The sequence below is a fragment of the Empidonax traillii genome, unplaced genomic scaffold (genome assembly GCF_003031625.1).
Source record: "Empidonax traillii isolate 1590-97213 ecotype Southwest subspecies unplaced genomic scaffold, ASM303162v1 scaffold248:size1534464, whole genome shotgun sequence".
Classification (NCBI taxonomy): Eukaryota; Metazoa; Chordata; class Aves; order Passeriformes; family Tyrannidae; genus Empidonax; species Empidonax traillii.
In genome coordinates, this window is record NW_020955441.1 from 322,382 (window position 1) to 347,375 (window position 24,994).

Sequence of the window (24,994 nt, forward strand, 5' to 3'; positions counted from 1 at the left end):
GGCAGGATTATTAGGACGAGGGATAGTGTGTTCAGCATCAAAGGTAGAAAACCACATGGACCTTCTGCCATAGTGGCACAACCAGCCCAGGAGTGAAAATCCTTCCTGTCTTTCTGTGAAACAGCTGCTCACTGTGTGGGTTCTGATCTAGGCTGGGCAGATTTCCACACAATAGTTTCCTTGTTTACGAGCACCCACTGGAGAATCCTTGGCAACACAAAGGCAGGCTCTGACGCTGCTGTGCTGTGCACATTTTAGTGTGCTATAATTCCATGTACAGGGCAAAGAGACTGGAGTTCCATTAACTTCCCTCTCCTGCTCCAGCTGTGACCCATCTCTGTGCCATTCCTTCTTTTATGCCAACAGAAAAAAGGCACACAAATATACCTTATCAAAAGTAGGTTTGCTTAAACAAGCTGTTTCTCACCCAGCCACACCAACATGCTGTGCAGTAAGCTGGCAGTTCCGAAAAACAAGTCAGTGGGATTTGGGGGATGCTCAGGAGAGCTCAGTGGCACAATATCAATTTGACTCAGACAAGAAAAGGTCTTTCACAACCCTCTCTTCATGTGTCAGAATTAAGACAATAAGAATTAAGGCAGGCACCAATCTTGCCAACAGACACAAGAACTGAGTTACAGCAACCAGCACACGCTCAGTCCAGCAGCGAACATCCAGCTCCTGGGACAATGACAATCCTGCACTCATTTCAATATATCCAGACTTTTCCCCCTGCACTGTAATCAAAAATCCACATCAAAAGTCACCCAAAGCAATACACTCCCTACAATTACAGAACTCAAACCATCCCTTTGGATGAGGACTGAAGTATTTGTTTCCAGGAAAAAACAAGAACAACCTCCCCCCACAGTACCATATTACATCAAGTCATGCCATGTATCCTCCCTCATCCCAGGGAAGATCATCTAACAGCTGGCAGAGAGAAGGGAATTTTGGTAAGCATAGACAAGATGCTTCTAGAATTCAGAGTTACCACTATTTGCAACAATTCAGTGTATTCCATAGTCAAAGATTCTTTTCTTAATCCTACAACACTGGAAGTAGCAAAAAATGTACTTTTTTGTACAAAATTTAAATTTTAAATTCTCATCTTAATAATCAGATATTTATGTTAACTTTTAAAAACCTGAAAAAAACCCCTTTAAAATGCCTAGTAAAGCATCAAGGATGTTTTGGTGGGATTTTTTTTTTTTTGTTTTCTTTTTACATAAATGTTACAAGGCTAAAAAAGCCACCCCACCCCATTTCTAATCTCTCTTGCACATTGAAGGAGAGCCCACAATGTGACGCTGGGGACAACAGGTGCCTCTCCAAAAGTCTGAGATCGCATTAAGCAGCTTTTCCCACACATGTATCTGTTGTAGATTCTCTCAGGACAACTCCATCCTCAAGGCCTCAGCAGAAGCTGCAGGAATCTTTGTGACAACCAGCAGATGAAGGCACCTTGATACAGTCCTGGACAAAGTTGTTGTTTTAAGCCTTAAAAGAGTCAAAGCAATCTGACATTGTGGGGAGCTGAGGAACATTTTCCAAGTGGAAGAGATTTAGAAGCTTTGCTCCCACACCTGAATTCCTGACAGTTCTTTAGGGCGAGGTGTTAAGGCAGCTTTGTAACTGAAATGCATTTATGTTTAACCTATCCCCCAGCATGGTGAACTATTAAAAACTAAAACCACCAAACTCACCCCAAAAAACCCCAATCAAACAGAGCCTAACTAGGAATGGCAATACCAGCTCCTCCCTGTAAAAGCACACAGTACCTAAGACACACTTGCCTGCAAGATTGACTTGGATGATGTTGCATTCACAGAATTCTTAACAACTCACAGTTATGATGAATTTGTGAGTTTCTAAAAGTGTGATTCTAAAAATGATGGTACTAAACTGCAGGTGCTTGCTGTGTAACTTGCCAATGCCAAATCTGCTGATTTATTACTTCAAACAGAGATAAGAAGTGCTGAGTAGTTAAAACTGACTAACTCTTAAAAGTTGCAAGACTGTCCTATGTAGAAGATTTCAAAGTTGCATTAGTCCACTAGATTTTTCATGTTACTACTAAAAAACCAGTATTTTAAAATTAAATCAGTAACTGGAAAATGAGTATGAAATTAGTTTATCATGCAGGCATACATGAGGAGTATAAGCACTCCAGAAAACCTACAAAACCCTTTATTGTACACTTCATAGCAGCAATACTGCCTATTCAGGTGGCAGGAAAGTCAGTACATTACTCTCCCAAGAAATCCCCGTGCTTCAGTGAGTAGTTAAAATGTTTTCCTGTGCAGCAATTCATTACAGCTCAAGACTACTCCATAAAAAAGCCACACAGAGCATAACTAGAATTTCAGACTGCATCATTACGCAGAAACAGAAATGATCTCAGCTACGAATTATGGGACCTCAGAGCTATCTTGAGGAGGCAAGTATTTGTCATACGTATAAAGCAGAAACTGAAAAACTGGTTTTAACAAACCTATCCAAGAGTGCACAGAGCAGGACAGAAGAGTTTTAAGTTATAAAAATACAGTCTCACCATCTGCTTTTAATTTGCACTCAACCCCTCCCACTTCCTAATATCATCTTCCATTTATATCTAATTTCTTTATCATTAAGGCTTTTTAATGAAACCTAAATTGTTAAAGTACTCCTTATTAGAAGAAAAAAGCTAGTGAGAAGTACTTTTTAATTGAGAATTTAAGACACAGTCAGGCAGAGTTCACCACCTCAAATTGTCTTCAGTATACAGAGCAGACACCCTACGCTTTATAAATAGATGTATAACTCCAGACCAGCAACTATAATTCAAGATTATATTTAAATTCCACATGAAGCTGAAATTTGAAAGCTTGCACTGCTCTCTCCCAGCTGTGTGGACAGTGAAAATAAATACCATCAGTGTTAGCAGTCATGAGCTACAGCCAAGAAAGGTCAAACCTCGCTGCAGTGCAGACGCTGTGCAGCAGCAAGAGCACAAAAGCTGCTCTGAGTCCTGGCTCCCACTGCAAGCAGAGAAGGCAGCATGGGGGAAAGGACACTGGGCAGCAGTTAAGGTGACAGAGGGACAGTACACACAATTGCTAAAGGTAAATTTAACACGCTCAACATTATAACAGAAGACAATTTTTGTTTAGCACTAAGCAGGTTTTCGTGTCAATGCACCGACACAGAAAAATCAGGTGAAGGGCTTCAACACAGGCAACAGAAGAGAAACTACCACCAACTGTAAAAATTTGAAGACACTCCCAAGGACTTGGAAAGTTAGAGAGTAGAGAAGTTTATTAAACCTGCCTTCAGGCTTAGGAATCATGGCTCTGTTGGTACTTAGTTATGTTTTCCTGTATTCCTTTTAAAAAACAAAAAACCCAAAACACCCAAGCGTGAATACAGATTTATATCTTGTCTTCTATACCCCCTTATATTGAGCTATGCAGAGAAATTAAAAAGTAGTTGCAGGAAAGACTGAAAGGAGGAAGCAGAGCAAAAAAAAGGAAAAAGAAACCACAGGATGACTAAGAAAGTTGCATTAAAAGAAGACCATAATCACACCTTGTAGCAAAGGCGTCCTGGACGAGTCCGATACCTAAATAAAATTCATTCAATTATTAAAACCATATACAACAAACCCAACAAAAATCAGAAAAACCCAAAACTCAAAAAAGCTAACTAATGAACTATTATGAAGTTTAATCACCTGATGCACTGCACATGCTCTTCTATTCTTAGGACACTTTGTTCTAACAACTGTGCAAGGTTTCTGTGTTCCCATGAGGACAAAGCAAACCTTTACTCAAGTCTGGCCACCCTTGTCAAAGGGGCATCTCTGCCCAAGTCAAAATCACCACAGTTGTAGCAAAAAAAGTCTTCTGACACCTGTCTCTCTCTTTCCTCCTCAGACTGAGCACTGAGAACTGGACATTTCAAGCCCGGGCCTGTGTGGGTTGGGGTGGTCTAAGGTTCTGTTTGTCTGTTTGGATTTTTGGTATGTTTGTTTGCAAGTGCAGTAAAGACAGTGCAAAATACAGCTTTAGGTGAGGAGAACATCAGATGAAAAGATCAACACCGCAGCATTTCCAGGGTGCAACTTGAATAACACCCTCTGGGAAGAAAAATTAATATAAAAATATTCTTCAGAAAGTTATAGAAAAATAGGAGTTATTAAAGTTACACAGAGGTGCTCAATCACAGACAAGTCTACTCAGAGATGGTGGAGTGGGGGTTGAAATCAACATTTTAAATCATGCTAGAAATGAAGTCATCTGACCTCAAAACAAGCTGAAGTTCAGAGTAGTTATAATCCTTCAAGAAACCAGTTGAAAGGACACAAAATAACTACTATGGCAACATAATTCTTTCAAGTATGAGTTTTGCTACAAGAAGTACAAGAAATTTTTGTCGCTAAGGAGAGCTGCCAAATTTACTTAGGCCAATCTTACTCAGAACTCAAGTGAAGAAAATAAATTGCAAAGTGTTTTGCCCCCAACAAACCCAGAGCTACTGGGCTTCATATATGTGATGCTGTTCATTTTAGAATAGCAAACAGTCACTGATTTATATATAAATGCCCGGTAAGCTAAATTCATTCTGACCAACAGAGGAATATTTCTATTCACTGGACCTCTGAAAGGACAAAAGTTGCTTTTGCAGACAAAAAGACAGGGTATTTAGTTAAAGCTGAAAATCTCCTGAGTAATTTCACACCTAGCCAACCTCCAGCTGAAGCAGGTGTACAATATTAGTTGGATGAACAAAAGGTTCAGTTGCAGTGTTTAGCTGGAGTACTATAGGAGCTGCCTGCCTGCAGTTTTACATTTACAAGAATTACCCTTGACTTTCACTAACCCACTTCAGTCTTGCAACCCACAAGGAGCAGGAGCTGCTCCTTTCCATCAACCTGACACCCACCTCCCCCCACAAGAGACTACCCAATCTCAGAGTTCAACACGGCCTGGACACAGGTAACAGTGTCTGAATTCAAACAATATTGGACTGCAGGTCTCAAGCAAAATGTAGAGTAATCTGAGATTGGTGTGTCTTATGATCAGTGCCAGCTCACAAGGGCTACTGGCACCCTCGGCTACTACAGCGAGTGCCAGTGGGGAAATGAGCACGTGGCACCAGACAGCAAGTGGGATTTTGAGGGTACTCAATTCCTGGGCAGTGCCAGACATAACCCAGGGGGAAATGCAGAATGCCCAAGGCAGTGTGCCCAGAGTGTGTGCTGTGACAGCAAACACTTCTATAACCACCCAGCTGTTTGTTGCTGAGTGCTCCGTACAATCCTGACAATGCAGGACAGCAGTGATGCGTGGGAAGTCGCTAAAATTCTAGTTGATCACCAACCTTTTTGGAACTGTCTCTAACACAGGACTGGTGCAGATTGGAGTCTGCATGCTTAGTTCAGTGGTTCATGTCACAGCACATTAAGATGATCAATGAGGAACGTCAAAATACGAGAACAGATTGCGAAGAAAATTTAAAAAACCACTTTTCCTCCCTAAGTACTGACTCAGTTATTTCATCTCCCTTAAGCTTTGTTCTCCATGTCAACTCCTAGGCTAAGATTTTCTAAGAGTAAAAACTACTTTTCCTTATTAGTTCCAAAAGATCACAGGAAGACCAGCAAAAACAGGACTGCAGGTGATATATTACCAAGTGCTCAGAGAAATACACACTCAATGGAATTAACCCAGGGCCTACCTGGTAACTGCTTCCTTTCCAAAACTTCTTCATCTCTTTGCGTCTCCAGGCAACGAGTGAGCTGGTGATGAGTGTACATGGTACCAGATAGAGAAGTGCAGGTTGTCCCATCTTCATTAATGCCAGAACAACGAAAGTCAGCACCATACCAACAGCATAAGCTAAAAAAAGATATTTATACAGACACAATCAAGAACAGGACAATTCTTAGATTAAGTCAGATAAACCAGAATTAATTTTTTTTTTTAAGCAGTACCTTCCTTGTTAATATAACTGAAGACAGACAATTGGTTGCTCAGTATTTGCAAGATTTCTCAAAGCAACTGGCTACCTTAAAGAACAGTCACCTTAAATATGGGCAGGCACAGTAAAAAGAGTTTATAAAGAGATTCTTGACAACACTGAACCTTTACCTGAAGAAAACTATCTAGTTCTGACCTTTAAAAAAAGCTACTATGAAGACCAGCAATACTGAAATATCATGATTACCTATTGTGCAGGAAATGTAATATACAGAAGATGAACTTGTTTGAACATCAAATCTTCGACAATAGGCAACCAGAAGCCCTTGAAGGAAAAGAAAAATTAAAAAAGGAAAAGGATTAATGAAATGTTTGGCCATGAATTTTTTTCTCCTCAATCTTCCAAATGAAAGCAGCATAAAAAAAATGTATAGTAAGAATTCTCAGTACTGTATGTTATCTTCTTTGCATTTATTTCTGGAAAGCCATGAACCAGTTTAGGAAATCCTACGGTAAGCCTAAGAATTCAAAACCATAACGGAAACAAGAGCCAAGCGAGCTCAATATTAAAAGGTTTTGGTTTTTTAAGAGAGCTAATTACATTGTGCTATTTTCAGTTTTCTAACACAGAGGAGTCACAACCTATTTTTAATACTTCTCTTCAAGAGGTTCTAATGTTTACTCTTAATATTTAGCAATTTTGCCTGCACATGCTTGACTTAAGTAATTTGCTCAACATTCCAACTATGGTAAAATTCAGCTCTTCTGACAAAGATGGAAAAATTTGGCAATACCTTTTCTGTTACCTCACCTCTAATTATGTAGTCTTAGATCCAAAAACCCATGAAGTCACAGAATAGCTATTCTCTGTGAGATTTTGATGAAATGTAGTTAATACTGACAACTGTATTTACACAATCCAGTGCAGTAGAAAAAACCTGTCACAACTGACGTGTTCTGTAACACACCAAGTTTCTGCTACTGTGGCCTTTGTATTCTGCACTGACAGATCAAGGCAAACTGCTGCATTTGATTCAGTAATTACTCTGGGAATAAGCTCTATTCTAAGTCAGTTGAGAATCAAACTCAAAATATTTAATTTTAAGTTACAATTACCAAAACCTTTGCTCACCTGGGACAATAATGTCTCCAAAACCCAACAAGGAAAACGGCAAGTCACACAGTGTCGATGCAGAGTGTTCAAGTCTAGGCACTCTAATAACCACAGGTAACTGGAAAACATTATTTCAGAAGCTATATAAATCTCATCTAAAGCATCCTGGTGTTTGGGATTTTTTTGGTTGCTTAATTTAATAAACAGTTTAAATATAATTAATTTAGTGTTAATGCAGAACTTTAAAATAGGTCGAACCTAAAGTAAAAACCAGAAACCAACATAGAAAGTAGATAAAGCTTAAGGCAACAGGTAAGCTGGAATTTCAGATTTACAAATAATATATCCACACCAAAAAAAAAAAAAGTTAAAACAATATTTAACCATGTAACGGGAGTAACAAATCTGGATTATTAACCTAACTATAGAATACTGATCAATGATATCCAGGCCCTGAAGAGAAATTTGGACAGTCAGGTTTTCCCCAAAAGAGTAGTCTTTTCAGAGGGAATAATTTAAAAATCCAGTATCTGAAATACAATCCTTACTTTCTCATGGGGAGCTGAGCGTTCAGTAGGGACTTCCACCAAGTTTCCATCACTCTAGGATCAAACCCAAGTCAACAGGAATTTAATACTTATAAGAAAATAGCAGAAGCTGCTGTATTTTGTGAGAAAGTTATGCCAAAAAGCGCACTATGAATTAGCTATGCAGAGTCAGTATTTTTATGCCGCAGGTGTTAAAGTGACTTTTCATACCTTTTCACTGTTTCCAAAGGGACCAGCTGCAACTTCAACCATTATACTTGCCCCATTCTGAAATTACAGGGTTTTTTCCAAGTTAGTGGTTTAATTCATCAGAATTTTCATAATACATTTACAAAGACTGCTTGTGCCTCCACCTACAATTCAGGATTGGAAAAATCCTGAACATCAAAGCCAATGCTCAAGTATTGTACAGTACTGTACCAAAAAAATCATGCAGTCCAGCCTAAAACTACTGTTAAAGAAAACCCCAGACAACAAGTCCACTAGATGTAGCTGGAAGTTTAGATAAAAATGTGTCAGCCTTTTCTGCCATGAGCTTTTCTGCTTCAAAACAAGACCAGGTGATGCTTGCACAGAGCTCATACTACACTGCAAGTGAGCATGGCAGAAAATACTAGAGCATGTTCCAATATACAGGTGTTTAAAGCAAAACAAGGAAAAAAACTGGAGGGCAGTTATTTCTCATCATCACACTGTCTCTCAACTGGGGACAGTTTACTTTTGGCCACGTAATTACCATAAAAATTTAGGCCATTTTTGTCTTAAATGGGTAAAAAAGGAAAGAAAGTCAGCTTTTCCTTCTTGAGAATTCTGAAAACACTGAGCTGTTGGACAAGAGCACTTCCCCAGTAACCAGATATTTTTGTTAAGACAAATTCACAGACATACCTTCGTGATAAATGGTGTTATGAAGACAAAAAACACATCATATAGAAGGAGAAGGCCTAGAAGTATTACACAGGACTGGCAAGAAAAAAGAGAAGAAAATATTACTGTGGGTTTTCAAGGATAAGATAGCTGGATTCTGGGACCATTACTGTGCCACTATGTGAAAACCAAACCAACCCAATCCAAAACCACCCCATGCCATGCTTTTTAATCTGGCTTAACATTTAGAATAGGGTTAGTTTCTTTTAATAGTTATTAAAAATTGTAAAGATTGCATTTTTTAATATAGATTTTTTGAGTGTTGAAAATCTATTTCCTGACAATAAACATCCAGATCCATGGCAGTAGAATACTATGTTAAGGTAAGCAACTTACAGTACCTTAAAGTTGGGCATTTTCAGTGTTTTAATGAAGTTTAGGCAGAAGGCAACTCCCAAAATATCTTGCAAAATCCAAGCCCACCTAAAAATAAAAATACATTTTTACAGGTTGTTACAGTAGGTGGTATGGGTCACGTTTTGGATTTGTGCTGGAAGCAGTGCTGATAGCTCAGGGATGCTGGAGGTGGTCAAGCAGTGCTTACACAGAGCCAAGGCCTTTTCTGCTCCTCACCCCACTCCACCCCACCCCTGAGGAGGCTGGGGGTGCACAAGCAGTTGGGAGGGGACACAGCCAGGACAGGTGGGGCCCAGCTGGCCCAAAGGATATCCCAGACCATGAGGTGTCATGCTGGGCATATAAGACTGGTGGAAGCAGAAGGAAGGGGGTGATGTTCAGAGTGGTGGCATTTGCCTTCCCATGTCACTGTAATGCATGAAGGAGCCCTGCTTTCCTGGGCATGGCAGACAGCTGTCTGCCCATGGGAAGTGGTGAATGAATTCCTTGTTTTCCTCTGCTTGCATGTGGAGCTTCTGATTTAACTACTGCCTAATAAACTGTCTTTATCTCAACCCATGAGTTTTCTCACTTTTACCCTTCTGATTCTCTCCCCCATTCCACCAGGGCTCGTGTAAGCCAGCAGCTGTGTGGGGCTTGGAACCCTGACAGTCTTCATCAATGTTCCAAAGACAAAATGAGTTGAACATGGGCTATAAAGAGGGCCTTGGTGTTCCCTTGTCTGACTGCTCTCTTGACTGGGAGCCCTGCTGAGCATCTGGTTTAAGAAGCCACTTGAGATGTACTACAGTGTTTGTGTACTTGTGGTTCTGCACTTCCACAGGCCCACAGGAAGCACAGGCCTCAGGTCCCTGTGCTCTTCTGCACCTTTTCCTTCTGTGGCAACCCTTAGCAATCAAGCTAGTTCTTCCTCATCTTCCTAGTTTTTTTTTTTTTGTAACTTCAAATTACCACACAGTTCATTTGCATAGCTTTGTTCTCTATTACTCCCAGGCTTGTTAAGCTTCATAAATATTTTCATGACTTTTTTGAAATTGGCACTAGAGTTTAGAAGGATGCTACACTCCAGGATTAGTGGTAGGATGGGAAGTTCATTAATGCCAATTCTTCATATTACTCTGAAGTCAGAATGCACCACTTACCTGTCTTCATTTCGAAACACTGCCCAGACAACAGCTGCTGCTGTGCAGAACACAGCCAGAAAAATGAGCCTCACTTCAATGGTTTTGTTACAACACGTAATCCTAAAAGAAAATAATTAAATTAAAAGAGAAACCCTGCAACAGCCAAGACACATGCCTGTGCTATCACAGATCCTTAGGCTGACCAGGTGTTCTCATCCCAAAAGCTTCTCTTTTGCCCAGCTGTTCTGTCCAGACTCAGGTGACATTATTCTTGCAACTGCAGTACCGATCCTTTTCTGGACTAGACTACACTAAAAACCAGCCAAGTGGGGCTTTGATGGTCCTCATTTTAGCAAACACATCCAGGGAAGGCAGCAAGCAGGTTGAGTTTGTTTAATCCATTTCTGTCAGTTAACTGAACTATGTCAGTGAGGGACAGCTATGTCATGATTGCACAAAAGGGTGGTGGTGAGCAAAATCAATTTTAGGACACATAATATAGGATTAAAAACGGGGTAACTATGTATGGCAAAATTGTGAGCCAATATCTGTTTCCACCACCAGTTTTCTGGGACAGTTCTTGAACTGATACTAACCCATAGAAGTAATGCCTGTCCTGCAGCTTATACAAAACCTGCTGCCTTTTTACCTGATCTCTACCTTTGATGGGCTACTGGATCACCTGGCACAAATATCCTGCACTAAGGAACGCGCAAACTGAATCACACGATTCCAAGTTCATAAACATTGTTCTTTTGGGGAAAAAGAACCATTTGTTGCATTAAACATTCGGGATTTTTGAAGTGAAAATACAAGGGAGTAAAACAGGGACACTCTCATACTCACTAATACCTGCAGGATATTTAAGCCAGAGTAAGAAGAGGCTGTCTGTGCACTGACAACACACCACCCAAGTCAGGACTGTAACTGCTGCCTTCCAACACAAGCAACGCATTGCCTTTGCAACAAAGTTAATATCTGGCATTTCAAGTATAGAGTAATATAAGCGAAAAAACCCTTTGTTGCCTATACTGTAGTAGGTGCTCAAAACAGCATCAAATGTGCAGGATCCACCCCCTACAGAGTTTCTTGATGAACAAAGTGAGCACGACAGGCAATCAGAACTTTGTAAAACAGCTCACACAGCCAAGCAGGGCCTTTCAAATTTGACTACAGCAATGCCTGCCAATGAAGGTAAAGAAGAAAGTCTCCCACAACTATTTTAACTGTTGATTACATTACAGATACCTTTAATATCTATTAAAGGAGCTTGACATTTTCTTTTGTAACTATCCCACACACTAAAGCATAGAGGAAATACTTTGTCAAACTCGTATTTTCATGCTGCATTGAGTAGCAACCAGAAGATACCAAAGGAAACCTTACACTTACAATAACTGAAGGTGTACAATACCTGCACTGCCCAAATGGGATTTCTCCTACTAGTGCTGCCAGACAGTTGTACAGACTCATGGCAGAGGCCAAGCAGAAGACTGATATTATAACATACACTAAATAAAAAGAATGAAGACGGGAATCAATGACAAAAAATTACAAACAGGAATCAAACACAACAACATACATTTGATATTTTGTGTTCAGGAGGTGTCTGGGGCTGGGTGATATGGTTTAGGGATTACAGTGGTACTGTTGGGGGGATCGCTGGACTGGATCATTGGAACGTCTCTTCCAACCTTGAGGATTCTGATTTCATGATCTCAACTGTTAACAGTTACAGCAGTGCTTGATACACTCACTGCAGACTATGACAAAGTGCTCAGTTCTGAGGGTCTCTGCCATGACGAAGTTCTCATCAAACAAAAACTTGACTTAGAGGTATCAGAATTGCTTTCTAGGCAGATCTTCACTGCAAAACTCTAAAACCAAACCCCAAACCCCAGCTACTAAAAAACATTCTCACCAAGCAAGCTCTAAACACTAATAGGTTGTCACTGCCATCCTCCCAAGAATGTTGACCTAAATCACATAGTTTTGTTTTTTTTACTCATTGGTAATCACCTCTCCTCCACATCACGTCATTCAAAATAAGCACTGTCAAGACAGTCTCTGTAAGACAGCTGAAGAAAGTTTCCCTCCTTTAAATAGCAATTGCATCTTTTTAACCCCTAACTCACAGAGAACAATTTAAAAAAATACATTCATTCCAGTTTAGAAATTGTTTCTTACCTAACCACTTGTAGAAGAAATAAAGTAAGACCAGCATGACACAACAGATGGCCACAAAGAAGATAACTGTTAGAGGGGTGAAGGTAACATTTTCCTCCTTCTTCCGTCTGGTTTCTCTCTCCCCTGGACTCGCAATGGCTTTCAGATTCTCCCTGTTTTAAGAAAATGACAAACACATTTACCTTAAATGGCAGATTATGAAAATCTTTTACTATGACCATAATTGTTGGTTGTAGAGCATTTAGACTGATAATGTTCCAGTTTAATCCTTCAAATTAATATTAGACTTAAAGCCACAGAAAAATGGTATGCTTGCTGTTTGAGTTTCTCTCCATTTTTAATGAAGACATGCACTTCCAACCTTGCATAGATCACAAGGAAAAGACTCTTAACTGCGCTCCTTTCCAGCTGTGTGATGATTTCCAACTTTAGAAGCACACCCCAACCAAAACCCTGATCTGTGGGAAGAAAAGTAGTTCAATACTCCTAAACTCCTTTTCAGGATGCACACACTCAGCTCTACTAGGGCATCACCTCTGACTACAAAATTTCTCGGGCTAAATGTAGACAATTTGATAAATACATCTACAATAAATCAAAATCATGGGTATTGCACCTCAAAACCTCCATTAGACATTAAGTGTCTGTAAAACCCACTCATGTTAGCAGAATGAAGCTGCCTAAGTACCAGTTCTTTTACCCTTACACCTTATAATTACAGAGTAAGTGAAAGACAGGGGGGTGTAATTGGGAACTTTCACTAGGAGTAAAATTTCTGTACATACATACTTCATATTTATACCTCACCATGCAAAATAAGGAGACTTAAATTGCTGTGTTTGTTCTTTGAGCAGATAGCCCTTCTACTCTTTAGCACAGACACCAGTGCAACTTGCCCATCAGATAACATGTTCCTGATGAATCCCAGGGCCTACTACAAAACGCTGAATTCAGCACAAACAGCTACCTTCAAAAGAGAAAAACCCACAGGAGCAAGGCACTTTGTTAGATGAATCACCTTCTCAGAAGACATGCTTTGAATAAGCAACTTTAAAAAAAAAAAAAAGCTCACCCTAGATTTATGAAAGAGCACTTTCACAAGTTTAATAAATTACATCTAGGTATTTTTCAATATGGCAGACAGCATCATATTTTGTTATTTTAGCAGTCAGTGCAGCCACACCCTGTAGCACGGCAGGGTGAAAAAGAAGCATAATCAGATGCAACCTTTAAAAAAAGAAACATGCACACCTCCCCTCTTTCTACTTCTTTAATCTCTTTAAAATCACTAGATTTGCATAACTAGTGGGAAAGAGGAAGCTGTTGTTATCACATACAATCCTCTCCCTGTTGTTCTGGGGACCAAAGCACCAGAACACCACTGAGACATGGAAGGCAGCAGCACACACTGGCCTATTCAGCATGCACAGGCACCCAAGAACACTGCAGCACAATGCCCTGGCCTCAAAGGCCAGCCAGAGCCAGCCAACCCCAGACTAAACCCAGCTCTGTGCATCACTTACAGCTGCACACCCAGCACAGTGCACAAACCCCTGCTACCTTGTGTCTCTGCCTTTGCCACATTCTGCATTTCCTCCTGTTCCCTGCACAAGGACTGCCGCTGCCTCCTTGCCCTTGCCTAGTCCTAGACCTGCTGCTGCCCCAGCTCTGCTGCTCCTCCAGATAACACACAAAGCTGAAGCAGATAAGCCAGGCTGGACTTTATCTGGAGCCCTCCAGACTCAGCCAAACCACATTTCCCATGTTCCTCGTGACAGGAGCGCTGCACAGACAGCTGGGCTGGAGCAGTTGTGCAGACCCCTGCCAGTGCAGACACTGCATACAACTACAGAAGTACCTCTTGGATCACTGGACTTGTGAAAGGTGTAATGAAAATATCTAATTTCTGTTGTGGATACTGATGCCAGTCACAGAGTAGTAATTCATCGAAATGTTAACTCATTCCTCCTCCCAAGAGCTGTCTTATCCCTCAGGGACTTTTACTCAAGGCTCCTCAACAATCTGTGATGGTTTTTCAGAGGTTGCAGCGCTCAAAAATTTCATGGCAAAGCAGCTAATTGCGCTTGGATCTTCTAATTTTCTAACTACCTACATAAAGCAAAATAATTTCTCACTGATCACAGTGACAGTTTCCACACACTTTGCAGTCCATGTAATTTAAGCAGCTCCATTTCACAAACTTACAGTTCTGCTACTCCGCTCCAGTAGCCTCCCAGTGCCACTGTAGACACAGCAATCAGGAAGATGACAACCATGCTGTAATCAAACTCTGGTAAAGGTGGTGAATACAGAGTCACATTAACTTCATTTCCAAGTGTCTGAAAAATAACCCACAAGTTGGTTCATAAGGAGAACAAAGAAATTATAGGGCTTATTTTCCATCAAGATGTACACCAGGATTTCCTGCTCTTGATCGATACAATGCTGAGAGGAAGTTTTCAACTTAGTGCACAAAACATCCCATATATTTGCCAAGAAGCAAGGCTTTCCATGCTACCTTTCAGGATGGTCAGGTTTGGAAACAACCCTATTACTACTGGTGTGGAAACACAGGGGGACCACAAGAGAAAATGGTACTTCTTTGCATTCTTTCCAAAATTCCCAGAAGTTGTGCCTCTAGCCCAAATATACCAGGTACTACCAAAGGTGTCTGCTCTGCAGGAAAGCATATCTAAGGCAATCAACTTGAAATACAAACTCACAGGTCCACTAAGATATCGGCACAGATCTACCTCTTGAAACTACAAACCTCAGAGTTCAGATACAGATAATGATGCTTCAGATAGAACACGGAGAAAAATCAAGGTGGCAGAAAGTTATTTACTAACAGCTTTACACAAATAAGATTTGGGATGGATTCAAAAGAAAAGAAAGCAATTTCACATCACTTGTAAAATTTAAGACCTAAGTAAATAAAACAACCACCTGAAAGACACTGAAGAAAATGGAAGGGAACGCTGAGATGTAACTGGTACTGAATCCTATAAAAATCTTGAAAGCAAAACCAAGATCTTCCATTTGACTGAGGTGAGATTTCAGAAGCAAAGAAAGGATGATAATTTGACAGGAAATGGAAGGTGGGAGGGAAGACAGGCTTTCTGCTGCAGTCAAAGTAAGTCAAGACATCTAAAGTAATTGTGCAGTGAGAACAGACTTCAGAGATGCTGCAGAAAACCCTGATATGTTTACAGTCTGCACGGGAGATAAAAGCAGGAGAGCAGAAGAACATGCCAGGCAGGTTTGGCTACAGGAAGATCAAACTGGCAGTAGAGAGATTGAATGGGAAGCCCAGCAGTGCAGTGGAATACAGTGGCCACATGGGAAGAAAGTTGATTCATTTCAGCATCTGAGTTACCTAATTACAGACAATAACCTTCCTACAGGCTAAAAAGGTCAGAATCACTCTTTTGCCTGAAGTCATGGAAGTTCAGAAAACAAGGAATAAAATTAAATTCTAGTGAAACATTGCAGTTGTATGAAGTGGAACATAACATTAAAGAGAAAAAAAGACCCATTCAAATTACAGCATCCTCTATCTAAAAAAATTAAAAAAAAAAAAAAAAACAGACCTAAAAAGAGCCAACCCCCTCAAGAAACCTATAGGCTTATACAATTTTAGTAATAAATTCCAACATATCTTAATCCAGTTCTCCCTTTAAGTTTCATAGATCTTGCAAAGTATAATTCACATTAGAATCGAAAGTAATTGTTTCCTTTTGCTCCTATATTGTTCTTCCCTTCACTAAAAACTTGCAAAGTCTCAACTTCCTCCACAGGGAGCACTAGAATCAAACAGATTGCATCAGATAACAACTGCAAGAGAGCTGACTAGATTTGTAACACTGTTATTGCTATCAAGGCACAAAACAGACTTGCCTCAAATGGTGAAGACTCACAGAGATGAAGCTTTGTAAGAAAAAGTAAAAAGAATGCTTATACAAACTAGTTACCCTCAGACTGGTGCTGTCTGTCTCTTCTAAATAAAGGGAGAAAGTTAGAAGCCTTAAACAGAGTTAGACCAGAAGTACAACTGCAGTGGGCAGAGTACAATGACTGTCAGCCTAAGCAGCACATACCATTCCCAACAACAGCTGCCAGTGACACGACAGGAGGTTTTGGCAAAGAACTGCATCAGAACTAGGAAAGGATCACTTGCAGTCTAGGCTGTGTTTCTCACCACTTTGATCTCATTTTAAGACAAATATGAACTCTTTGATTCAACAGCAGTATGAGACATCAACTGGCACACCAATCTACCAGCAAAGTTGCTTTGGTGAATTACTATGGCTACGCAGAAGTGATTCTACACGACACCACCCTGAGCAAAACTGGGCAATAAAGTGGTGCACAGAAGAGTCAGAACCAATCAGGGACCAAACCTTGCCCTAGTTCCCTTTCATGTTACTAAGGCATCTTAAAATCACTCAACTAAGCAAATGACACTTTTCTGACTCGAAGGAACAAATCTGAAGACAGAGGACAACCTGAACCAATCCACAGTATTTATCAAGGCTACGGCAGAATGAGATCAGTCATCACAAACCTTCAGTCCTGTCAGTGCTCAGCAAGTAGCAATCTTAATGGGAACAGACAGTAAACAACCAAAAATCCTATAAATCTAGGCAGTTTCAGTTTGCATACTTACCTAAGACAACCTCCCATGGCAGCTCTGAAGATTGAGAGCAGAAATGGCAAAGTGAGCTTGCAAAGTCATCCCAAGAAGCTAAGACTACAGAAGTTAGAACTACCCTCTGCTCCTCACAGAAAAACACGTGCAATGCAACTCCTGCTCAGCAAAACTATTTAACACTAAATAAAAAAACTAAAGCAACAATATAATAAGAACAGAAAAAGCCATAATAAAGAAAATACACTGTTTTCCTTAAAACTCTCTGCAATATTCTATATCCTAATATTAAACATCAAAAAAAAAGAAACTCCAAATACTTCCCAAAACAAACTTCCCTCTGCTTATAGGGAGATACCACAACTGCCACATCTTAATGACAAGCATTTGGCATCCCACCATGAACTCACCAGCAGAAACTAAAACTATACTGCCTAACCACTCTGTAACAGATGCTGTCATGCCATCTGAAGAGAGAGCTCCTCATCTGACAAAGACAAAAAACCCTTTTACCCTCCTCAATCTCCAACCTGACAAGGTGCTGCTTGCCTGAAAGCTACTGTGCCATAGCTACAAGCTCAGCTGTTATAGCTCCTAAAGGAACAGCCCTCTCAGGCTGTAGCTCTCCATGTCTGGTAGGATCTGTACCTGTACACAAGTGTACTGGAAGACAGCTTATCTTCTTTAGTAGGAAGACTTCTCAGATTTCCCTACCTCCAGTTAGGTATTGTATTTCCCATTCTTGGTGTTCTGATCAATCATTCTCTCTCATTCACCTGAGTTAGGAAGATCAGCACTTCCATGATTTAATGTCCATCCTCTTCTGAGAAACCGAAAGCAGTATCTGTGCACAGCCAAACTAGGCAGACATCTGTATCTAACCTGAAATTATTTTATTTATTTGTTCGAATACCTGAGTTTATACAAACCATAACAAGCTGAAGTTCTGTCACTTACCAGCTGCATATCTACTATGTCACTGTATCTTATAAGAGCAACTGGAAGAGTCACATCTTCAGAATCAGTCTTGTTATCTGAAATAGGAGACTAAAAGACAAAGTTTAAAGTGATAAGTATGTTGAGGTTATTTGTGAAGCAGGATATATCACTAAAAGCAGATTATTCTTTCAATTTCAGTGTATTTCCAGGAAGGTAAAAAACAAAAAGCTCATTCATCATCCTTTGCTAAAGGTTAATGAAGACTGATGTACTTAAATCAAAACAGGTGGTACTACCAACACATCTGGAAAATATCTCAAAATACCTCTTTATCTTCAATTCTGGATTTACATTTTCAAAGCTTATTTTTATCATACGTGTCTAAAGCAATATTACCTAAGATTACATGGAGTTCAGAATGCACTAAAATTAGGGCACGATAAAGACAAGTATTTGCACTCAGAAACATGACTGAAGATACAAGGAAGAGAATAACAACACAATTTGGTTGTAGACACTTGCAGCTGATATAACCCAGCATTGCACAGAGGTAACTCAGTCTCAGAACATCAGTCCCATCAGCACAGCGCTCTGTGGGAGGGTTAACGACTCCTGCTGGAATCCCCCCTATAGCCAGAGTGCTCTGCTCTTGGGCTTCTCTCAGCTACCCCTGTACAACACTGCATGGGAGCAAACAGGTAAGACACTTTCACCACAGAAGAAAACTGTTGTAACTTACCAGCCTGGATTTACTGGCAATCAACAGCATTTTAGCACCCAAACTTTGTGCAATTCTTGCTTTCTCCAAAAAGGTGCAGTTTCCTCTCATCACTACAACTGCTTTGTCCTTCATGATGCCAGAAGGAACTTCAGAGGAACTGCAGAGGACTGTGGAAGTCAGGTTTTCCAGAGTCCTGAAAGTCTGCAGAGAAAAGAAACGTGACAAAGTTAGGAAATGTGATATCACAAACTAACCTAGACGAGTGCATTACTATGGTCCTTGAGGCTTGCCAGAAAGACGTGTAGCAGAACACAATCATTAATTCAGGAACATAAAATCACAGCAGCAGTTTCTGAAGCCTGCAATACTGAGGGACATTTAGAGCAGCATATAACTGAAATAACTGGGCTGTTTCTAAGTGCAATTTCACAGCAGTTGTTCCTGTAATCTAAACATAAGAAACTGGTTATGTAGGAAAACCCCTACTTGTAGTTCTGGGGAATCCAATATACATTTTGATATTTCCAGGCTCCACAAGCCAAAAGGGCACTGATGGATACAATACAATCAGAGTTCCAAAGCATAATGTTTGTTCAAAACCAGCTGTTGAGTCTGATAATGTATTACTTACTACAAAACAGTAATTAAAAAATTATATCCTTATTTCAAAGTTTAATTTCACATTGACAATTCTCTTGGAATTATTGCCAGTTTTCTTTAGCCACCTGGATGTCTTGACTAAATAAAATGGGCCAGCAAAGATGTCTGGGGCAGATAAATGATTTTTACTCTTTTTTATATTGAGTTACTCTGTGAATGAATGACTGAAGGGAAGGCAGAGTGTCTTGATCACTCCTGAACACGAGGTATGTCCTATTCATATGAAGAGTGCCTAAAGAACATTTTTTTCTGCCTCACACCAACACACTCAGAAAATAAGGCATGATGTTGCATTCCAGATAATCTATTACACCACATGTTTTGAAGACAAGTAAACAGTACATCAAACTGTTGAACCAACACAAAAAATCTTCTTCAAAAGTTTATCAATTTTGTAAACAAATAAACAGAACCTTAACTCCCAAATATAAAACACAGACATAATGATAACACCTGAAGAAAAGAAATTAACAGTATCAAATGAACACCAACACATTTAAAACCGGTTCTAAGCACAGAGAGAGACCCCCTTTGTAAGTTTTAGAAGCTGTTTTTATAAAGCATAGAAGAGTTCACCCATAATTTTTTTATGAGGGGTGAACGGAGGGGACAGCAGGACCCAAAATGGTAAATATTCAATGTAGCACCCACTTAACTCAAAATTTTGAAGATCAGTTATAGCTGATCCAAATTCATACTGCATTCTAGTTCTTAGAGACTGTGACTATAAGCTACTTACAGCATTGTCCAGGCTTTTTGGAAGAGATGTCCACTTAGAATTGTAAATGATGCAGTAATCCTTTGTCACAGGGGGCAGCCCGCTCCCAGAGGCGTGCAGGATCCCCTCATCTGCAGCCACCTGCAATAAACAGGGAGTTTGAATTAAACAGAGCTCAGAACACCACTGACACAGACATGCTTCTAAAAAGCTGATGGGAAGAAAAAGAGCTGTTAGGAGAAAAAGAATTTATTCCATTAATTGTTTTACAAAATGACTGACTCCATGAGAGATGGGCAGCTTGAGAGCAGGATGGAAAAACAGTAAGGACCTTGTTACTCTGATGCTCCTCATCCTCTCTGCAAACACAATGTATTCATGACATGTACAGCTCATGTCACCAGGAACAGAATACCAGCAAGAAACCCAGGCAAGTGATTTCACATTCTGTATCCCGTGCCTTCCAAAAAGTGTAAAACTTTACATGGAAAGCAATTAGAACAGTACATGGAAAAAAGGTGAGTCTTTCCCTCCTTGCAGACCCTAGAACTTCCCCTACTAATAAAGGTGTGATATGACAATTCCTGAAATAATTTTTCCTCAAATAACTGTAGACACAGAGACCAACTAGTGTACTTTAAGAAGAATTTGAGAAGTTAAGGAAATTCTGGTGTTTCTTAAGATTAGAGCCCCTTATATAATATGATTTCTGTTATTTACCAATACATCTGAATTTTAAAATTTCTGGTAATTTTATGATATATGCCTCTCCCTAAGCATTAATAAATGTCAGGTACCTAAGTGGATAAATGAACAGACTAAAGATTAGATGCAGCTACAGCTGCATAGTACTGAAAACAATTAAACATAACTTGTATCTCAAAGAAGTGTCACCTTAGGAAAACTGGGAGATGAACTTGTTTCATCTGTTTGTCTTGAGACAGAAACTGATCTCCACAGCAAGAAGTGCTAATCATTAGATTAAAAATAAATAAACTTAACTCCTGTTGTAAATTCCAGATTTGTATAAAAGAACACCGAGATATTAAGCTGGAATGGAAGTGGGTGTGGGGGAAAAGCCCAAATACTCGTGAGATTTACAATGCTAACCATTAACAATGCTACAGAGGCATTTCTCCTCAAGCTCACAGATCCGTATTCTTCAGCAAGTGTGAACTGGAGAGAAAAGCAAAGCATGTGACGATATTGTTTCAGAGGTTTATGTCTGCCTGGTTTGAATAGCAAAAAACCTTCTTCAGAGGAACCCATTATATTGGCCACAACATCTGCTGGGAGAACTGTGTCAAAGGGTCTGAGCACATTAACCGTTTAACACAGAACAGTTCTTCAGCTGTCAGCTAAAAGAAATTGTTCCGTGATTTACGATCAGCACAAAAATTATCAATCTTCCCTCTTAAGTGTACTCACCTAAAAATACAAACTAATGGTAAATTAAAAGCAGTAAAGACTTCCAACAGGTGCAAACCCCAGATGTTTCCATCTATTAAAGGCTTTTTCTGCTTCACAAAGTAGAATAATAAGTGTCTTCTGGGTCCCAGGAAATCAACTGTTAATGCTACACAAGCATAAATCTACCTAGAAGGAGTGATTACTTGCCTATTTGATATGCCTGTTTTGTTTGGCAACCTTCCCCTCCCTGGGGATGAATCAGGGAACACAATTCATCCTCATGGGGTGGAGGGAGGCAGGACCAGAACGTGACGTGTACCCACACGTATTCATTGCTGAGCTCACTTGGAACATCCCCACTGAAATCCTGTTGCATCCAGTTGAAGTTCTCTCATTTTCTAATTGCTTCAGTGTCCTTCTTTCACAACAGGCAAGGGCTACGAGTTTGGGCACCTGGCCTTGCAGTCAGCTGTGCCACTGAACAAATCCTACTCTCAGTATACACGCAAAGTAAAAATGTCTTACTGAGCACATTTTCAATTTTGTTACTTAAGAGAAAGACTAAGTGTGTGTCCACAAAAGCAGGTCCTGAAAAGATTAACCTGTTTCCACAGGCTGACTTGCTCTAGCATAAAAATGTTCTCACATGGAGTAGAGGCATGACAGATGTCCTTACGTAAGGGAGCATCACCATCTCCTTTCACTTCAGGTTCAGACAGTTCCCAATGGCCCCTCACCTCCAAACAAATTCTTTCCTATTTTTGAAAGGAAAAGTTCTCTCATTGTATTTCCTTCCCTTAGCACCTTTAAACGCTTCTTACATAATTCCTTATCTTTGACAGAGAAGTATCATTCTGTCTCTTGCTCTCTAATTTTCCTACCATGTCCTGTCACTGCAGGGATATAACCTTGGGCTGACTGCTGAGCTTTGGAGGTATCAGTAACTCCACCAAGCAGAACACAGGAAGTCAGATGAACCACTAGACACGGAGACCAAACCAAGCCTATATTTACAACAACCATCATAATTAGCATCCAGATAAGACATACAGAAACTCAAAGGTACGGAGCAGGGAGAAGGTGTTCTGTGCATAGCAAGTAACAACACAGAAAGAAAGAGAATCATAGGAAAAAACTAGCCATGAACAGAACAAGCATAATTTTGTTGTTCTGCCAGTGGCCTTGTGACACACACAGACTGTCCCTTCTTCCCTCTTTCCAGGAACAGGTACCCATGCCCAGAGAGCAGCAGTGGTCCTTCTCTGAACACTTATGACCTTCCCGAGGGCCAACTCCCTGTGCTGTTAATCTCCAGATACTGTTCCTGAGGCAGAATGACCTGGATCCAATGCTCACCACTGCTACAACTGCATTTGTAGAGCAAAGGAAGAGGCAGGACACAGGGCTGGAGTCTTACAGGAGGGCAGATGCCCCTTCCCTTGTCAACAGCAGCAAACCATTGGTTTAAGGAGCAAAACCACTCTTCAGAAAAACTAGTGACAACTGTGTGCGACTCACAGGGAGAAGACAGAGTTACTTCATCGACAAGCATTCTCAAAGCATTAGCAGACTCTGCTGTGCACCTGTCGCATATCCAATGGTGACTTCCTACACAGGAAGTCCTCTGCATCCTATCTTACCAAAACAAGATAAAAACTATGTCAAAATAAAGCAAGCAAAAAAACCCCAAACAACAACAACAAAACCATTTAGGGGAGCAGCATTTAATGCAGATATGCCCCTCATACTGCCTCAGCAGATTACAGAGGTCTGTGCCTTCCCCCTTTCACTACCCCCTTTGGCAGAAAGCAGCCTGCCAGATTCCAATGTCCGCCTGTGGAAAGGGGGAAGCTCCGAGTATGTCCCACACCGAAACCGAAACGGCACTGGAGATAAGCCAAAAGACAGGACACGTACACGCACCACGAGCTTCCCCCCTTTCCTGCACCGTAATTTAAAAGCCTCTAGAAACAACAGGATTACCCACGCAGGCACCCGGGAGGTTTATTATCCCGACTCCCAGCGCGTGACCGGAGCCGGCCTGGCCCGGGGGAACCGCGGAGCCTCTCCCGAGGCCCAGACCGAGGCCAGAACCCCCCGGGCCGCTCTGCGGAGCCAAAACGCCCCCGGGCCGGGAGATGGAAGCTCCCGGGAACGGGCACCGGGCGGGCACAGGGAGCCCCTCGGCCGGCAGCTCCGAGCGACCCCATCCGTCCTTACCGGCGGGAGCAGCAGGGCCCCCAGCAGGGCCCACAGCAGCCCGGCCGCCCCCATCGTCCTCCGCCGGCCGCTCGGGGAGGGGCCTCGCTGGGCTCGGGCTCCGCTCGGCCCCGCTGAGCCCTTCCCGGCTCCCGGCGACACTTCCTGTTCCGTGCGGCGGCCCCGGCCCGGGCCCGGGACGCGGCGGGTCCGGCGGGGCGGGGGCGGCGCTGGGGCGGCCACTGGGGCTGCGCGTCCCCGCCCCGCCCGCACCGCCTCCCTTGGCTGCGGCTCCCGGCGGGCCGGGGTGTCCGCCCGGCAGCGGCAGGTGAGGGGGTTTGGGCACCGCCGGGAGCCCCGGGGCCCCTCGGGGCCGTTACGAGGGAGAGGGAACTGCTTGGCTGGCCCCGCGTCTCCCCAGACAAAGCGCGCCGGGTGCTTCGCCCCAGCCCAGCGCACACAAAGCCGTGCGAGGGAGGCGTGGGGAGGAGAGCAGGATGTCCTGCGTGACAGCAGCGAGTACAAGGAACGAAGTGTGACCTCTGACGAAAGGCTGAGGGTTCAGAGATGTCTTCCAGGTTTCGAGAGCTTTAAAAGGGCTGTGATGCATCACATGTAAGAGCCAGCAACGACTTTGTGGGAAGGAGATGGGGTGAAACAGCTCCGTGATTTACCAGCAAAGGAAGTTGTGCAACATCTTATTATTTTCAGTGGAGGTTTTCCCACTCCAGAGAGTCGGGTCTGCCTCAGGGCCAGCGTGCACAGGGAAGGGAAAGGGGTGAAGATAAGAAAGATTGTTGTAGATAGAAGGGGATGTGGCCATGAGCCAAACGAGGGAGGAGTGAGGGAAAGGGAGAGGCAAGAGGATGACAGTGGAGGTCATCCTCTGTCTTAAGTGGGTAGCCCACTTGCTTTGAGTTGCTCACAAACTAAGTGGTTACTAGTTATTACTACTGAGGAAGGAGATTCCTTCACGCATGGTTTTCCCTATGCGTGAATTTGAGGACAAAGCAACATAAAACGTCTACAGAGAACATTCCCCACTGCATTATGGCAATTCTTCAGGAAGCTGTTCTGTTGCTATAAAAATCTGAGTAACTTTTACATACCTGTATATAAGGAGTGTTTTGATCAATACTGATATTTGGATGGTAACAGATAAGCTTTTGTTTTTCCCTCAGTGACAATCTGCAATTCATCACTATATCAGCAACAGAACAGGCTTAAGCATCTTATAGAACTGCTGGGCTGCAAAAATGTGTCTAGTAATTTATTATGCTTAAACAGTGAAAGATAATGGAACACTGTGAAACAGCTAATAATTCATATTCTATGCAGAATTGGTATTTAAAAAAAAACAACAACAAACAAACAGGCTAGTACATTGTCCATCTGTGTGTTTCTATTTTGGTGCTGTTGTCAGAGTAACCATGACACTTTATCTCGACTACTCTCTCTTCTTGTGGGTCTAACAAGATCTGG

General features: G+C 41.5%; 1 protein-coding gene across 4 annotated transcripts in view; it reads right to left on the reverse strand.

Annotated features, from left to right (window-relative positions):
• SPPL2A (signal peptide peptidase like 2A) overlaps positions 1-23,718 on the reverse strand; it is a 25,765-nt gene extending 2,047 nt beyond the window's left edge. The window contains exons 1-16 of one of the 4 annotated variants that reach the window (XM_027888956.1): positions 23,534-23,718; positions 19,925-20,044; positions 18,544-18,726; positions 17,823-17,912; positions 14,423-14,556; positions 12,218-12,369; positions 11,445-11,541; positions 10,049-10,150; positions 8,891-8,972; positions 8,511-8,585; positions 7,833-7,889; positions 7,623-7,676; positions 7,093-7,192; positions 6,208-6,285; positions 5,719-5,879; positions 3,568-3,601 (exon numbers count right to left, since the gene is read on the reverse strand). In XM_027888956.1, coding sequence (XP_027744757.1) covers positions 3,568-3,601; positions 5,719-5,879; positions 6,208-6,285; positions 7,093-7,192; positions 7,623-7,676; positions 7,833-7,889; positions 8,511-8,585; positions 8,891-8,972; positions 10,049-10,150; positions 11,445-11,541; positions 12,218-12,369; positions 14,423-14,556; positions 17,823-17,912; positions 18,544-18,726; positions 19,925-20,044; positions 23,534-23,587 — 1,573 coding nt within the window. In that variant the 5' untranslated portion in view covers positions 23,588-23,718. The remainder of the gene's footprint in view (positions 1-3,567; positions 3,602-5,718; positions 5,880-6,207; positions 6,286-7,092; positions 7,193-7,622; positions 7,677-7,832; positions 7,890-8,510; positions 8,586-8,890; positions 8,973-10,048; positions 10,151-11,444; positions 11,542-12,217; positions 12,370-14,422; positions 14,557-17,822; positions 17,913-18,543; positions 18,727-19,924; positions 20,045-23,533) is intronic. The other 3 variants (XM_027888958.1, XM_027888955.1, XM_027888957.1) reach the window with 3 other exon arrangements.
• Between the last annotated feature and the right edge of the window lie 1,276 nt (positions 23,719-24,994).